The 17,492-nt window shown below is 41.8% G+C and overlaps 2 protein-coding genes across 5 annotated transcripts; one reads left to right on the top strand and one right to left on the bottom strand.

Annotated features, from left to right (window-relative positions):
* Positions 1–2,911: 2,911 nt before the first annotated feature.
* LOC110505424 (UDP-glucose 4-epimerase) lies at positions 2,912–8,160 on the bottom strand. Of its 3 annotated transcripts, none has more exons than XM_021584627.2 (11): positions 7,952–8,160; positions 5,832–5,965; positions 5,558–5,676; positions 5,262–5,375; positions 4,764–4,940; positions 4,512–4,625; positions 4,299–4,365; positions 4,037–4,122; positions 3,799–3,876; positions 3,473–3,587; positions 2,912–3,298 (listed from the first exon to the last, which is right to left on the bottom strand). In XM_021584627.2, the coding sequence occupies exons 2-11, from the start codon at positions 5,950–5,952 to the stop codon at positions 3,228–3,230; spliced, it is 1,062 nt and encodes a 353-aa protein (XP_021440302.1). In that variant the 5' UTR covers positions 5,953–5,965; positions 7,952–8,160; the 3' UTR covers positions 2,912–3,227. The 3 variants fall into 3 exon arrangements, with proteins under 3 accessions (XP_021440302.1, XP_021440303.1, XP_021440304.1); XM_021584628.2 differs by having other exon boundaries at positions 5,558–5,673; XM_021584629.2 differs by having other exon boundaries at positions 5,558–5,670.
* Positions 8,161–8,974: 814 nt separating this feature from the next.
* On the top strand, positions 8,975–11,376 carry LOC110505423 (kazal-type serine protease inhibitor domain-containing protein 1). 2 transcript variants are annotated; one of them, XM_036963011.1, is made up of 4 exons: positions 8,975–10,186; positions 10,412–10,572; positions 10,734–10,881; positions 11,035–11,376. In XM_036963011.1, exons 1-4 carry the CDS (start codon positions 9,706–9,708, stop codon positions 11,151–11,153), a joined length of 909 nt encoding a protein of 302 aa, XP_036818906.1. In that variant the 5' UTR covers positions 8,975–9,705; the 3' UTR covers positions 11,154–11,376. The 2 variants fall into 2 exon arrangements, with proteins under 2 accessions (XP_036818906.1, XP_036818905.1); XM_036963010.1 differs by having other exon boundaries at positions 10,707–10,881.
* Positions 11,377–17,492: the final 6,116 nt, after the last annotated feature.

The raw sequence follows: 17,492 nt of genomic DNA, 5'->3' as shown, positions 1-17,492 counted from the left end.
TAATTACCTTGGCGTACATTTATACATTTTATTATGCAAGAATAGAATCAATGGTTAATTTACTGAAATGCCCATCATTCCCAGATCTCAGACTGTAGCCTGACCATCAACTCAAGATGGACCATTGTATCCATTCACTGACTGTTATAATAAACTGCAAAATTCCCTTGAGCTCCATAGACTGGTCTTCTCTGACTGTCTGACCCTGCTGGGAGACTTTTCACCATTTGATCCTGCTAAGACATGATGAGCATAGTGTTGTGTACTGACTGTGCACCATGACAGTGAAGCCTGTGGAGCTGTTCATACCATGTCAGTGTGAAAAGTAAGGAATTACCTAGGGAAACTGACAGATCAATAACGTTACATATACTGACTCAAATAAAAACTCACATTGCGCTCTCAAAAAACGTCAGAATATCCGTCTTCAATCATTTGGTCGCTGGTTTCATTATTTGATTCAGGTCTAGTGTGATTGAGGCAAAAGTAATAGCTAATGTTAGACAACTTTTGGCTAGCTCTAATGGTACATTAACTGGCGAAAACGTTTACTTCTATTGAGACGGGACAAAACAAAGGCTACAAAACATTTCCATACATACAACAGCTGTTATATATTGCTACCTGACAGATAGCTAGAGGCTAGAGCTGAACTGGTTGTGGTAGCTACTAGCTACTAAATTAAGACAAAACTTCAGTTGAGAAGGGATGAAACATTAGCTTACGTTACACGTCACTTACACTACTAGCTCAGCACTGGGAATAAATGCTTTTTTTTTCAATTAAGTCAAACAGCAGTTATCTTGCCAGCTACATCAGTCAAATAAGGAATAGCCAGTTTCTTCTCTGCTTGCTGTTACAACTCGGAGAAAAAGCACAACACACACAGACAACAGCTGCCTCTGTTCACACGCTCTGTGGTGTCCACGTGGTACTAAATCCAGCCGTCTCAAACTACCAAACAGCCCACCCGACCACTCTGAGGGGTCCGCATGGTCCTAAACCACACCAACACCGCTTTTTGTATCACAGTGCAATGATAAAACTGGGGGGGACAAAAATGCAATTCCAGAGTGTGTGGGTGCCATGTCCTCCCATCCCCAGTGACACTAAACTTAACCACTTTGCATTTTTACTTGATTGGGATAGGGACATATAAGGATCCTGGATAGCACGGACCCTCTGGGAAATCCTATGAACTGGTCTATTCGACTGAAAGTCATGGACACAAACCCTATTGGTTGTCTGACGTAGTGGGAACTGGTAACAACACAGTCTGTGATTGGCTAACAATGTTTAGATCTGTATACAGCGAGATAAAATAACATACTATCCCATGAGTTGTTGAGGAAAAGCCAGATTAGGAATGTCTCATCCTATGTTCAAGAATGGCCTTTTCCCCTTTATTCAGATTACACCTGCTCACTTTCGGTTGTTTGAAAAGGAAATAATCTCCAAAATATAGTTATTTTTAAACACGCCTAAGAAAGTGGGCTGCAATTTCAGTTTAATCTACATATTGTGGTTAAACTTTTGTTACTGACCAAATACTTATTTTCCACCATCATTTGCAAATAAATTCATTAAAAATCCTACAATGTGATTTTCTGGATTTATTTTCTCCATTTTGTCTGTCATAGTTGAAGTGTACCTATGGTGAAAATTACAGGCCTCTCTCATCTTTTTAAGTGGGAGAACTTGCACAATTGGTGGCTGACTAAATACTTTTTTGCCCCACTGTAGGTATGTGTATGTATACATGTGTATATGTATACATGTGTATGTATATGGAAATATACATTTACAAAAATGGGGTATTGGAAATGATGCAGCCAATTACATTGATGGAAGCAACAATCTTTTCGCAATATTAAGACGATCCACCCTTTATAAAAATAAAATATAAACCCTATTGGTTGTCTGATGTAGTGGGAACTGGTAACAACACAGTCTGTGATTGGCTAACAATGTTTAGATCTGTATACAGCGAGATAAGATAACGTACTATCCCATGAGTTGTTGAGGAAAAGCCAAATTACTTATATATTAAACGTAATCTTTTCTAGCCCATAATAGCCAGAAACACACAAGCTGTAGGCAACACTATAGGCCAATGTGGCTAGCTACATCAGCTTGCATGGGGAAAACGGTACGAATATAAAACTATGCACTTTAGGATTTTTATTCATTCGCAGGCGTCACGCAGACGTTAGTAAGGCATTGGTATCACCTCATTTCAGCCGGACATTCAATAGCAGACGACAGCCACATGGTGGTACTGTTGCCTAGGCTTAATTTTGGCCTGAATCATTCCCCATACCCAATATCCTGCTTACACGTGCCCGGTCTCTGCCAATGCTCTACCACTTCAAAGGTATCGATATTCTACGGTGACCTGGTTCGCCTGGTGCCCGATATGCTCTATTCCCCCCATCTCCCCCATCTCTGTCATCATTGCCACTTTTTTAAAAAAAGTATTGGGCAATTTTCTTTTCTTTTACACATTCACTTCCTGCTCAGCCCTAAAGACCGAAACCCGTTTGTTAGACGATTTAAAAAAAAGACAGTGCAGGCAGTGCTGAGCGCCCGAAGACCAAGGAGCCACTTACAGTACAAGTGCCCCCTTTTAGAGACTCTACTCACCTTTTTTAGGGCTTGACATTTGGTAGTATTGAAATAATAACATTCCTAAGATTAGTCCAACCAGATCCTCCTAATTTTTGTAAAAAAAACAATTTGAACTAATTGTTCCAAAAACATAGCCCTCCCACATGTATATTGTAGCACTATAGCTACCACTCAGTTATATGGTTAACTCAAACAATCCACTCAATCAAGAACCATATACACTACAGCATCTCTTACCAGGGTCAATGAAAAATGATTGATGTGACCAATGAAATCAAAATGATTTCACAATGACACAGAAAATGTATTTATTTCCCCATTTTTATGGCTATTGACTCAGCTATTATATCATTAGAGAAAATGTCTATGACAATACATACAAATGACAAGAGAGACAAGACATGGTATTTTTCACCTAAGCATTAGAGAAGTACCTGTATGGAATCAACAACATAATATTAAGTCATTATGAAATATAAATCATTCATTTTGTCTTGAGGTCTCTTCATGTGTGAACGCGAAAGAAAAATTAAGAACTTTATGATTTGCTTTGGCCCAGTAACATAGGAGTACGTGAAGAAGATGAGCATTGAGTGACATCATATTGAAGACGGGCTGTTATTAGTGAATCCGGTTGGGTTTTTGGACTGCCAGCGCCACAGGTCCTCACCTTCGGAGACAACCAGAGGTATGACATTATGAGAATAAACATTCGCTCTTTGTAATCAAGATTGTGCATTGAACTGAGGCCTGGAGCTGTCGTGTTGTGTTGACAAATGATGTACAGACTCAGAGTAACAATGAAAGTAAAAGGGTAGTAGTGGTTCAATAAAGGTGTACTTACACATTCTCTCCAGGTCGAAGTCAGCTTTCCAGCCCAGCTCTTTCTCAGCCAGAAGGGGGTCAGCATAGCAGGATGCTACATCTCCTCCTCGCCGAGGGGCGATCAGGTACATGATCTGTGGCAAAGACAATCATTACAGTACAACCACCCCCACGTGAAATGGTTTGATCTGAAATTAGCCGCCAGACAGGCATTGCTTGAAGTAGCCGCTTTCTACACATGTAGTTCTAAAAATGATACCATTCCCTACAATCAAGAGGAAATAAATCTAGGAATACTGATGGATGAAGGCTCTGAAGTTTTTAAAAGAGTCTCAAGTCACTCACTTCCTTCCCTGAGGCCTTCTCCATAGCCTTCACCATCTGGAGCACAGAGTAACCGGTTCCCGTTCCTAAATTATACACCTAGAGAGTGAGATACAGGGAGGGAGAGAGAGGGGGGAAATGTCACATTTCTATATGAACATGGCCAAGACCTGAGAAATTGTGACTGAATGAGGAAAGACAGGAAAAATCACTCAGGTAATAGTGTGTTCAGGTAATTCAGGCAGTCGGTATACTGTACCTTGCATCCACAATTGTCCTTCAGTTTCTTGAGGGCAGCTATGTGTCCTTTGGCCAAATCCACAACATGGATGTAATCTCGCACTCCTAAAGAGAGAAAGAGGAGAAGGATTATTTTCCGAATTGGATGCATTTCACACAAAAAATATGACTTGACATTTACCATCAGACGGTTATGATTTTGATTTCATTCTATTCAATGTTGTTTTCAATCAATGTCAATCAACCCACTTTTGTTTAAGCATAAAGTCAGTCATCGTTACCTGTTCCATCGATAGTATCGTAGTCATTCCCAAACACATTGAGGTGTTTTCTTCTCCCAATGGCCACCTGGGTTAGCGACGAGAGAACCACAGCACATAAAGTGAAGTCAATTACAATACTACATCCCAGTGACAAGAACAGAGATTAGAAAAGGAATAACTCAGTGGTATATATCGCGTCATTCAAGGTGGATAAACATTGCTTGTGGTTACCTGGGCGACATAGGGCAGCAGGTTGTTGGGGATGCCCTGAGGGTCTTCTCCGATGAGCCCAGAGGAGTGAGCCCCGATCGGGTTAAAATAGCGCAGCAGCACCGCGTTCCAGTCCTGTGAATACATACAGTAGTATTGTTGTACACATTGGTACACACTGTTATTCAGGACATCTATCATGCATGGGACGTATGTGACAGATGGCCAGGGTGTGTGTGATGTTGAATAGAGAACCTGGGGTAGGTACAGTACCTTCTCTGCCTTACACTGGTCAATAATCATCTCCTCTATGAAGAACTTGGTCTTGCCGTAGGGGTTGGTGCACCCCCCAACAGGGTGCTGTTCGTCTATGGGAAGCCGCTGGGGGTCTCCATACACCGTGGCTGAGCTGCTGAAGACCAGATTGCGCACGCCATGAGTCTGCATCACCTGGGAGGCATGCAGATGCACACACATACACACACACACACACGGATAGACAGCAGCCCTTGAGACAGCAATCTAAGGCACACACACGCTTAAGCATGCAGACTAACATCAGGAAGCGGGTTGAGATTATTGCAAGCGACACAAACACTAGTAGTGGGTCAAAAGTAAAAGACAAGTACAGTGCTACAAAGTTATAAAATCAACCCACAAGCACTCGTGCCCGTTGGTAGCAGTTCTAGGCAAGCAGCAGTGAATGCCATGACATATTAGGTCGCTTCAAAAAAATGCAAGGCAAGTTAAGATTGAGGCGTTCTCGCTTACCTCAAGCAAGTTCATGGTTGCAGTGAGGTTGACCTGATAGTACCTCAATGGCTGCTCAACTGACTCACCCACCGCTTTTAGACCAGCAAAGTGCATTACAGCACTAAATGAATGCTGTTAGGACATGAAGACAGAGACAAACAGGTAGAAACCAAAACAAAGACAAAAGGTCTTGAGCAAAAATGCTAATAGGGCCAGGAGTTGTCCCTGACTCCATGACCTGAAGAGGAAATCCTCTGGGGCCTAGTTGAAGCCTGTGAACACTGTTCAGCAGGGATACATGTGTAGTTTTAAACCTGTTTGAAGAGCTTCTCCAGGCCTGGGCGGTCCAGCAGGTCCAGCTCATAGAACTCAATGCTGGTGTCCAGGATTTTCTCTATCCTCTGCAGGCTCTCAGGGACATCCCTTTCTCCTCCAAAAAACAAAAGGATATGGAACAATGATCAACACACATACACAAACACACCTATACTGTAAGTGTCAGCATCACACACAAAACAAACAGATAGAGTGTCATAGGCCGTATTAGCCTACTCGCAAAGCCGCACTAGGCAAACTAAGGACATTTACCTTGGACGGCATTGCTGAAGTTATCTATGACCACAGGGCAGAATCCTGCCTCAATCAGTTCCACCACACAGTGGCTGCCGATATAGCCTCCTCCCCCAGTCACCAGGACCTTCTGTGCCATTGTGACCCCCTGCCTTACAAAGACAAAACACATCACACACCAGCAACACACGACACACAATCATTAGTGCACATAGCAACATTCTAGAGATGTGCTCGGTCTCAGATCTACCTTAGATCAATGCCTGGCTTTAATGAGACTGTCACAATATTTCAGGACAGCCCAGGTTACCTTTTGTCTTAGAGATAACAACCCATAAAACCTGGAGTGCTTGTAAAGCTAGAAAATAAATGGCAAGAGGTATGTAGTTCAACTATTCAATTTCAGTGCCCCACCCCACCCACGTCACCACTTAGTGCACCTGTACAACCAGGAAACAGATGATGAATAGGTAACATACAGTGCCTTCGGAAAATATTCAAACCCCTTGACTTTTTCCACATTTTGATGTGTTACAGCCTGAATTTAAAATGGATTACATTTAGATTTTGTGTCACTGATCTACACATAATACCCCATAATGTCAAATTGGAATTTTGTTGGTAGAACATTTTCTAAATTAATAAAATATTAAAAGCTGAACGGTCAAGTCAATAAGTATTTAACCCCTTTGTTATGGCAAGCCTAAATAAGTTCAGGAGTAAAAATGTAAGGAATCGCATAATAAGTTGTATGGACTCATTCCATGTTCAATAATAGTGGTTAACATGATTTTTGAATAACTACCCCATATCTGTACCCCACACATACAGTAAGGTCCCTCAATCGAGTAGTGAATTTCAAGCACGGATTCAACCAAAAAGCCAGGGAGGTTTTTCAATGTCTCGCAAAGAAAAGGCACCTATTGGTAATGTGTAATTTTTTAAAATAAAGCAGACTTTGAATATCTCTTTGAGCATGGTGAAGATATTAATTATGCTTTGGATGGTGGGTCAATATACCCAGTCAATACAAAGATACATGCGTCTTTCCTAACTAAATTGCAGGAGAGGAAGGAAACTGCTCAGGGATTTCACCATGAGGCCAATGTTGATTTTAAAAAACAGTTACAGAGATGAATGGTTGGGATAGGAGAAAACTGAGGATGGATCAACACCATTATAGTTAATCCACAATACTAACGTAAATTACAGAGTGAAAAGAAGCAAGCCTGCACAGAATAAAAATATTCCAAAACATGCATCCTGTTTGCAACAAGGCACTTAAGTAATACTGCAAAAAAAATGTGGTAAAGAAATACACTTTTTGTCATGAATACTGAGCGTTATGTTTGGGGCAAAGCTACATCATTGAGTACCACTCTTCATAATTACAAGCATGGTGGTGGCTGCATCATGTTATGGGTATACTTTTCATGGTTCAGTCTGCTTTCCAACAGACACTGGGAGACAAAGTCACGTTTCAGCAGAAAAATAACCTAAAACACAAGGCTAAATCTACCCTGGAGTTGCTTACCAAGATGACATTGAATGTTCCTGAGTGGCCTAGTTACAGTTTTGACTTAAATCGGCTTGAATAATTTTTTAAAAGAATAATTCGCAAATATTGTACAATCCAGGTCTGCAAAGCTCTTAGAAACGTACCCCAAAAGACTCACAGAAAAGGTGCTTCTACAAAGTATTGACTCAGGGGTTTGAATACTTATGTAAATTAGTTCTATAATTTCATTTTCAATATATTTGAATACTTTCTGAAGAAAGTGTCTCTGCCAGATCACATTATACTGCAGTTGCAATTAACTCCAAGACATAACCGGAATATGACTGAGCCCTGGCAGAACCTTTTTTTCAAGACACATCAGCAACATATTCAATTCTAAAAAGCAACTGAACTGCTATATTATGCGTGACAATCCTGCCTGTAAATCATCAGCCACTAGAGTCTGAAGTCTATTATCCAACTAAAAAATCGGCAGTTAACAAGAACATTATTGATGTGGTAAAGTTAGCAAGACATTCACATGAAACTCTTCTGAGTTATTGCAGCTAAACTGTCACCACTGGATGAAAGTTACCACTGTCATTCACCCAGGAGATCATACATGAATTAAAATACTTACTTGAACCTCTTCTCCAGGAATTGTCTTCGCGGGAAAGATGACGTCCGATGAATATAGTACAGATAGAGTGTGTGTCAACGACTGGCAATAAAAAATAAAGATATCACCTGAAATAAGTCTCCCTTGTCCAGTGCAGTTGTTTGGACATATTTCTTGTTTCCTGTTCAGATACGTGGACCATGCGTAAGTCAGAGCAATCAAATACTACATCCGGTAGCGTATGCGCGTTTCTTTCAAATTAAAAGCCCATTTAAAGCCCTTTTCCTGACTTTTTAAGCAGATATAATTAATGCAGGAAGAGCTCGATTTTCTTAGAGACTTAAATATGTTATAATTGTATTATCAGAAATGATCATATTTGACTTTCTATTTCTATTTATAAGAGAGGACTTTTATTTTTGTAGCGTCACCCAGTTCAGTTGGAACATTTACGGACCACATGCGCACTTCTTGACGCTGATACGTGGACGGCGTCAAACAACGAAGCCTCACATGCTCTGACGTCAGAATTCACCGGATGAAACCATGCCTTTGACTATTTAGAGACAGTACCGTAATTGTGGTGGCAATGAGCTTGTGCATTGGATTGGCCAGCTATGGCCACATTGGAGGAACAGAAACTACAGAGTTAGAAAAAAAATATTACCCTGACACAAAAAATGTACAAGCATCGTTAACATATTCTTTTGGCAGGAGGAAGTAATGAATCATCATTATGAACAGATATTTAAAAACATAAAAAATGAAAACTTCCATTCTAATTTGGACATGATTCAAGCCATCCTCTTATCCAAGATGATGTTATATCGTTGCAAATGATACCCCCAAACTCTCAAGGCAGAACAATATGTTTCTTTGTATCTCAGCTTTAAACAATTTGTTTACCAAATAATAACAAAAAACATGTGTTTCAAAAATGCACAAAACAACTGAGAGATATTAAATAACATTCTTGCATGTGTATTCCCAAAATGCAGACAGATTCACTGGCAGACACAAAGCATTGCCAGACCCAGGAATGTCACATGGCTCCACTAGCCAGAGTGGCTCTGATAGAAAGTGAGAGAGAGAGGGATGATAAAATCGAAAGGATGTCATCATAAATTGACATTTACGTGCCATCTTAACGTAGATACATGTTTCAGTGTGTATGGGAGATTACTTATGGTCTGTGCGGATGACAGATTTGTAGGAGAGGAGGCCTATGTGAAATAGACATTGAGGGGCATTCTTTTATATGGTGTGGCATTTTTGAAACTCTTGCACCATTCCAGGCCTGCCGAGGAACACTGGCACATGAAGAAAGGCAGTCATTGTGACGGAGGAGAGAAGACGGGAGAAGAGAAGAGAGAAGTATTCCTTTACGTGCAGAATTGAATCGCTTTCTCTAAAACTGGAGAAACACAAACGGGAGACACTATTTGAGAAAGGTGAACAAAAGAAGAAGGCATTTGGAACAAACACAGAAATCCAACAATCCAGAGGAGGACCAACCCAACGTGGCACTGAAGACAGAAGGGAACATTTATTATATTACTTCAGCTCAGAGAAGAACAACACAGCCACAGGCTTTTACACAATAACAACCAGATCAACATTCTCCAGCTTTGGACAGAGCCAGGGGTTTGGGTTCTACAGAAACGAGCCATTTGCAGCCATTCGTCTTTCTGTAAGTTTCCAAGGAGAAATTGCTCTGACAGTGACTGACTTAGAGAGCATTTGCGCTTGTGTGTTTGTTGTGGGAAGCACATACCATGGCCTGGGCTGGGGTGTGGTTGTGCATGTGTGTCGGTGTGAGTGTATCTGTCCATCTGATTCTTGGGGTGCCCCCCCAGCACCGCGGCTGGCTGCGTCTATGGGAGGAGGGCGAGGGCTGTGGGGAGTGTGAGAGGGAGCGCTGCCCTCTGGCGCCCTCTAACTGTCCAGCAGGGCAAGTGCAGGACAGCTGCGGCTGCTGTGAGCAGTGTGGCAACGTGGAGGGGCAGCAATGTGACCCGGATGGGGCGCAGTTGTTCTATGGGCGCTGTGGAGAGGGGTTGGTTTGCCAGAGGAGAACCAGGAGAGGACGGAGGGGCCGCAGGAGGGGTGAACCAGAACCTAAGTGTGTGTGTGAGGCACAGGGCTCTGTGTGTGGCTCTGATGGACGCACCTATCCCAACCTGTGTCAGCTGAGAGAGGCAGCCAGCCGGAAAGGAACCACACTGAGGCTCACTGGACAGGGACCATGCTACTCTGGTGACTATAGTCAATTCTTATTATAGCATCAGTCAGGTTAAAGCTATTGGTCTAATAATAGAGTAGAGAGACTGCTGTTGTGACATGGTTTTAAGGTCTTAAAAGAGCTACAGCTTTAAAGATTCACTACATTATTTATATTTTAAAAAAGTAATGTGGATATGTTCTGTGAAAAGAGCCACAATGTAAACCCTGGTCTCTATATGGCGTTCCTCTCTGGCTCAGCTCCTCGTATCTCCAGAGCCCCCAGAGACCTGTCCAACTACACTGGAAACGATATTGTGTTTGGCTGTGAGGTCTCTGCCTTCCCTCTGCCCAACCTCAGCTGGAGGAAGAAGGGCAGTGACAACTTCCTGCCAGGGGACGATCCACACATCTCTGTCCAGGTCTAATGATGTCACCAGTGTACCACTTTACTATTTATTTATGTCAAAGTTTACATTCCGTTGTTGAAGTTGGACTTGCACGTGGTGTACACCTGGTGTATTTATGTGGCCTGTGTCTGGTCCTGTATACCCAGACTCCGCCCTCCCTCTCCTCCTCCCAGGCTCGAGGTGGCCCCCAGAGGTACACAGTCTCTACCTGGCTGCAGATACAGAATCTTCACCTCTCAGACGCAGGGATCTACTCCTGCATCTCCCACAATGCACTGGGGGAGACGTCTGCGTCCGCCCGTCTCACGGTGCTCAGACAGGGTGAGACAGGGCAGCAAATACTATCCATAAAGCATTCCATCTGTAAGATCCCAGTCCAACACTGCATATGATTTGTAATGGGTGTTTTCACCATTGGCTTCTTCATTCCCCCCCCCCCCCCCCCCCCCCCCCCCCGATCTGTCTCTACATTAGAGCTGAGGGTTCTGAAAGGCCGTCTGAATGAAGAGGAGGATGAAGAGGAGTATTACTATGACGACACTGAGGAAGGCAGCGATGATGGGCAGACAGAATCTGGAGACTACCTGGGATGAACTGTGGGTCTATATAACAACAAGTGTTTAACTTACAGAAAATGAACCAACTGACCAAAGGAGAGGAGGAGCAAGAGCATGTAGTCTGAGCATGACGTTTGTTAACAAAATATCCTCATACGTAGAATGCCACATATCAATAGACTAGTTTTTCTATTAGTGTATCATACTATGGCACGCATTATCATAGCACGAAGACAATAAAACACTGTTGTTAACTTTTTGTATGTTTGTATGTCATTATTTGCAACTTGTTTACCATTTGCATTCTGCATGTTGTTCTGAATCACAGCAGCAGAGGGTGCTATGCCCATGCATGACACTTTTTCTCAATTGCTAAAACACAATTTCTGAAACCTTGCTCCATCTCCTGAAAACATTAAACACAAAACCTCATCTTCAAGCACTATTTACATAACCTCTGACTCCTCTCGCAAAATGAAACATTCGCCTCAAAACAATTTGACATGTGTTCAAAATCAAACACTGCTCTCAAATCATAAACAAAGTGATCAAAATGATATACACTCTCAAGCAGTCAGTAAACAATACACCGAAAAATAGAAAACACATTGTTCAAAACATAAAATTCTCAGGGAGAAGTACATTTTTTTTATCTAAAAAAATATTCATATTTTTCCGTCATTGTCTTTTGATGAACGAAAACATGTTCTATCATAGTAGCTCAAAATTGATCAGAAATTACTACTCTGCTTTGCTCTTTGCAATTTAGATTTTTGTTCTTCCTCCTCCTTGTACCCCTATTTTTACAGTACTCTACCCTGCATCTCACAAACTTGTCCTTTGTCTCTGTGATACTGTAATTCTTGTTCTTTGTTGATATGAACCTGCAACCAGGCAAAATCTATTGAGCAGTCAGTACTGTTAATAAATGGAAAGCACAATGTTCAGGGCCATACAATTTGTCCATTGTACAGTATACAGCCTACAATGCACTGTACTACAGTATCCATTCTCAGACTTTCTCCTTCCCACCTTCAACAACCTGTTTGCTCTCTGAACTGCTTATATTGGTTGTGTCGCATCATTTGAAACAGGTTAAATCAATTTTGAGTGGTTGTGTTCAATCAGTGACATATGTTCTCTATTTGTATTTGATTGTTGCCTCTTATGTTTACCAGTATGGATGACATGTGCATTAGAGTGCCGAATGTGTTTTGAGAATGAGAATGTGTTTAGAGTTTTGCTGAAAAGTCTAAGTGAGATCTACAAATTGTGTTTTACCATGTGAAATGGTTTAAGGTATTGACAACAGACTGCATAATTAGCTAAATGAGTCGAGGCAACTGAGAAATTTGTTCAGTCAATGGGTTTTAGTGTTTTAGCAATTGAGAAAAACTGTAATACAGTCAGTACTGTACAGTTTAAAGCCTACAATGCACTGTACTACAGTATACAATACTAAAAGGGACAAAAATCAAAGGAGTAAACATGTGATCAATGTGCTTCTTCTTGTCTTTGGGCTGGGTCAGGCCAGAGCACTTCGTCGACATCACAAGCAATATTGTCCCTCCTGAGGCAACGGGGGAAGAAGCCTCTTGTGTGCCGTATCCAGCCCTGACATGATTCCTCACCTATATCACCACAGGCTAAATCCATGGCTTGCAGCAGACTTATTCTGGTGTAGGGTTGTCTATCATACACTTTCCATCTCCAAGAGGAGAAAAACTCCTCAATCGGATTCAGGAAAGGCGAGTATGGAGGGAGGTACAAGTTCATAAACTGCCCATTGATGTTAAACCATTCCCTTACCTGAGCAGCTCGGTGGAAACTGACATTGTCCCACACTATCACATAGGTGGGAATGGGATTCTCATTTAGCTCTTGACCCTGCTGCTCTTGAACCTGCTGCTCAAATAAAATATATCTTAGATTGACAATAAATCTTAGAAGGTGCTGGGTGTTATATGGCCCGAGTGTAACATGGTGATGTAGAACACCATGGTTGCTGATAGCAGCACAGATTGTGACATTGCCACCTCGTTGACCAGGGACTTCAACAATGGCCCGCTGTCCAATCATGTTTCGGCCTCTCCTTCTCCTCTTTGTTAGATTGAAGCCTGCTTCATCGACAAAGATGAACTCATGTGGTCTGTCCAAGGATTCCAAGTCAAATATTGTCTGTGTAGAAATACAATATACTGTATGTAGGATTTTGTAAGTCGTACAGAGACAGTGCTATACTGTAGAGTACAATTAGGCTTCTGATTCACATACATTGTATGTACTGAAGAGTAATGTCATTCACATAGTATGTGTTAGTACTGTAGACAATCTGGATTACAGTAAATGTTTCTGAATGTACACTTACTTGCACATACTGAGCTCGCAGTTCTTTCACCCTTGGTGAGTTGCGCTCAAAAGGTACTCTGTATACTTGTTTCATTCGCATCCTGTTACGATGGAGGACACGGTCAATCGTGGAAATGCTCACACTGTCGATTCCCTGGAAGTGTGTGTTGTCTTGATTCACTCGTTCCTGGATTTCTCTGAGTCGTATTGCATTATCTTGAAGGACCATGCCAACTATAACGTCCTCTTGCTCCCGAGTGAATATAGCTGTCCTTCCACCTGCATGTGGCAGCCTTGCAATTCTACAAAAAGTAGTTGTGCAGTTACAAAACATATTCATGCAGTACAATACATACAGTGATTAACTTTACAAATGTCTATTGAAACAGCTGCATATAGTGTAGTACAGTAAATTTGCAATTACAAAAATACAGTAGTATACTGTACCTGTTCTCTTCTCTGAATGTCCTATCGGCTCAAATTGGGTTGCACTCTAAGTCCTGCTTCTCTCATTGTCAGTCCATGGACAAGAACATGGTCTATAACTGTTGCTCGAATTTCATCAGATATTTCCACTCTTTGTCTTCCTCTTCCTCTTTCTTGCCCTCCTCCTCCTCTTCCTCCTCGTCGTCCACCTCGCATACACACTTGTCCTCGTCCTCTCACATTGTTTCTTCTATCCATTCTAAGACTTTCTCCTTCCCACCTTCAACAACCTGTTTGCTCTCTGAACTGGCTTATATTGGTTGTGTCGCATCATTTGAAACAGGTTAAATCCATTTTGAGTGGTTGTGTTCAAGCAATGACATATGTTCTCTATTTGTATTTGATTGTTGCCTCTTGTGTTTACCAGTATGGATGACATGTGCATTAGAGTGCCGAATGTGTTTTGAGAATGAGAATGTGTTTAGAGTTTTGCTGAAAAGTCTAAGTGAGATCTGCAAATTGTGTTTTACCATGTGAAATGGTTTAAGGTATTGACAACAGACTGCATAATTGGCTAAATGAGTCCAGGCAACTGAGAACTTTGTTCAGCCAATGGGTTTTAGTGTTTTAGCAATTGAGAAAAACTGTAAATACTTACTGGGAGTTTGTAAATCACTGGTCCCTTCCTATAGTTCCAAGTCCTTAGTGTTTGCAGATCTGATATTTGTTTAGGTCTTGTATATGTTTACATTGAGATACTATTGACATAGTGGTTCTGTTGAAACAAGGACGCAGTCTATATTCTCCAGCCGACAGGCTGGCCATCCTTCTCTTTCTCTCCACACACTCGAGAAATATGGCAAGCAGTTGTTAGCTGCTGTAAATAAGATCAAGCTGACATAAAGTTGGGAGAAATATAACCAGAGAGACAGGAAGAGGCAGGAATACATGGAGAAGGAGAGAGAGAGAGAGAGAGAGAGAGAGAGAGAGAGAGAGAGAGAGAGAGAGAGAGAGAGAGAGAGACTGACTGAAGGACTGGAATATGTGACCCACCAGAGGGGATGTGTGTGTGTGCCACTCCCTGCCTGGCTTGTTAATCCTCTCCTCTCTTCAGTTCATCCACTGGTCCCTGCTGGATACAGAGGCTTCATCTGAATAGCAGCCTGCATTAGCACTTAGACTGCTGTGAAAGGTTCTATGTTAGTCAACGCTGATAAGAGATTAGAAACTTGGGGGCAGACACAGTCCATCCAACCTTCTCTCTTTCCCGCCACCTCTCCTTTCTCTCTCGTCCCCTCTTTTTCTCACACATGTATTACCTCTCTCCCATTCTCTTCTCATTAATTCCATTCTCCCACCTTTCATTGACACTCATCTCTGAAGGGACCAGACAGATAGAAAAAAATCTTTCCTATTGCGTGCAAAGAGATGATGTCATAATGAGACATCTCCTCATGGTGTGGAGGCTCCCCTTCCTCTGCTAATTACCTTGTACAAACTAGAATCTGATATAGCGGATATGAGGCACAAATACAATTATTGCAGTCCAATAAAGACAGATTGAGATTAAGGGAGCGAGTGACAGAATGAGAGCAAGAAAGAAAAAGAGAGAGAGAGCAAAAGAGGGAGAGAGCGAAAGAGAGAGAGAGAATGATTGATATATACAAACGGAGCGAGAGAGAGAGAGAGAGAGAGTTATGTCAATTTACTGTAATTCAAAGCAGGAAAGAACGAGTGACACACCCACACACACACACACACACACACACTACCACTTGTTTTCCCATCCATTCCCTCAGATACGGTAATGTCATTACTGTGGTAATTATCCTCATTAGTGACAACAGCTGTAGAGAGCTCAGTGTGGCTAGCCTTTCAGACCCCACCCCAACCATCTCTCTCTTCACTGTGCACCAATGCTCATCTGAGGAGCAGATCTCAACGGGTATAACCCAACATTCTATTTAACTTATAGTAACACACACATAGCCTGGTTCCTCTCTAGGTCTCTTCCTAGGTTTTGGCTTTTCTAGGGAGTGTTTCCTAGCCACCGTGCTTCTACACCTGCATTGCTTGCAGTTTGGGGTTTTAGGCTGGGTTTCTGTACAGCACTTTGAGATATCAGAAGGTCTATATAAATACATTGGATTTGATTTGATTTGACATGTACACAAATAATATTTTTTTTAAAACAAAAAACAGATATGCTTGCCCAGCATTACTGTCCGTTGAGGGATATTGCTCTTTGAATTGAATTGACACATCTACGCCCTATAATTCTAATATTTGGATGCCTTTGCCAAGTCTCTTCCATCTGCCCGAATGCCCATCTATTTAATGAGGATTGGTGTGGAACAGGAGTGGTCTGAGAGGGAGCAGGATTAGCTGAAGAGGATGTTGTGGAGTACACACAGCGCTTAAATTGAGTCAGCGATACGCGGTAAGGGTTAGGTTTAGGGTTAGGGTTACTGCTGTAAGTACAGTGTAATAATGAGTTATTACATTACTTGTTACACTGTAATTACATCATCAGTAGTTGCACAGTAATAAGGGCACTATAATGTAACGTATTACCAGAGAGGGACTACATTTACAAACATGTATTTGGACATAAAAAATATGACTTGTTAGATTTTACAGTGAGATTGCATGCTGAAATGCAACAGACACTTTCTTGTAAATGTAGTAATAGCTACAGTAGAATCTAACACCTGAAATGAGTTCATTAAAAACAATAAATAAGAAAAAACATTTTGGTGTTCTAAAAGCAATTAAAAGCTCTCTAAAGGTGTGTGTGTGTGTTTACCTGCATGTGTTTTTGTATATCTGCCCGCCAATATGTTTGTATTTACAGTGTGTGTGTGTGTCTACATACCAGCTTGCTAGCTTGCGCATGGGCGTGTGCGTGCGCGCATGTGTGTGTCTGTGCTTGTTTGTGTGTGTCTGTGTGTTTGTTTGTCTGTAGAACAGTCAACTACAATCTCATTGGTCCATTTCATCAAAGCGTAGCATGCCAGGTCATTCCAGTTATTCAGCACAGATTTGGTACGGTAGTAAAGGCAGACACAGTTTCCAAGGCTGACACAGTTTCCATTCACACCTCTATTATCAGGCTCTCCAGAATTCCAGAACCTACATATTCCAAATCAAGTGTATTAAGACTTGTTGAGGTGACGAAAACAGGTCACCATCTCTTACGCTCTGGTCAGTGGGGTTCCGTCCACCCATTTCCAGGTCCCCTCAGAAACTCTATCAGTCAGACCAAGCCAGGGCTTGCTGTTCAGTCCACTGATAAACACCTTGGAAGAAAGAGAGCAACAGTTACGTCATAATACAACTGCACTGAATGCAATGCATTCGCGATGAGACCTGTAGCCTGAGGATTATTGGTTTGAATCTTGAAAGATTTGAAAAATCTTAAAACTTCAAAGGGTAATTTCTCTCTTTCTCTCTCTCTCTCTCTCTCCCGCTCTCTCTCATCTGTTCCTCTTTGCTGTTTATGACCGCCAGGCCTGCTCCTCTCTTCAGACAGTCCTGTCTGCTCCTCTCTTCACAGTCCTGTCTGTTCCTCTCTTCAGACAGTCCTGTCTGCTCCTCTCT

Source organism: Oncorhynchus mykiss, chromosome 25 (assembly GCF_013265735.2).
Source record: "Oncorhynchus mykiss isolate Arlee chromosome 25, USDA_OmykA_1.1, whole genome shotgun sequence".
Classification (NCBI taxonomy): Eukaryota; Metazoa; Chordata; class Actinopteri; order Salmoniformes; family Salmonidae; genus Oncorhynchus; species Oncorhynchus mykiss.
Note: the sequence above shows the minus strand (reverse complement) of the source record. Positions and strands in the feature narration are given on the sequence as shown.

Excerpts from the sequence above, each read along its gene's own strand:
- LOC110505424 (XM_021584627.2), bottom strand. The coding sequence starts at position 5,952 with ATGGCACAGAAGGTCCTGGTGACTGGGGGAGGAGGCTATATCGGCAGC. Across the intron at positions 4,626-4,763 it reads ACCAGTGTAAGGCAGAGAAG|GACTGGAACGCGGTGCTGCT; the intron begins GTACTGTACCTA and ends ATGTATTCACAG. Across the intron at positions 3,299-3,472 it reads CTTCGACCTGGAGAGAATGT|GTGAGGACCTGTGGCGCTGG; the intron begins GTAAGTACACCT and ends TTGTCTCCGAAG.
- LOC110505423 (XM_036963010.1), top strand. The coding sequence starts at position 9,706 with ATGGCCTGGGCTGGGGTGTGGTTGTGCATGTGTGTCGGTGTGAGTGTA. Across the intron at positions 10,573-10,706 it reads ATCCACACATCTCTGTCCAG|ACTCCGCCCTCCCTCTCCTC; the intron begins GTCTAATGATGT and ends CTGTATACCCAG. Across the intron at positions 10,882-11,034 it reads TCTCACGGTGCTCAGACAGG|AGCTGAGGGTTCTGAAAGGC; the intron begins GTGAGACAGGGC and ends TCTCTACATTAG.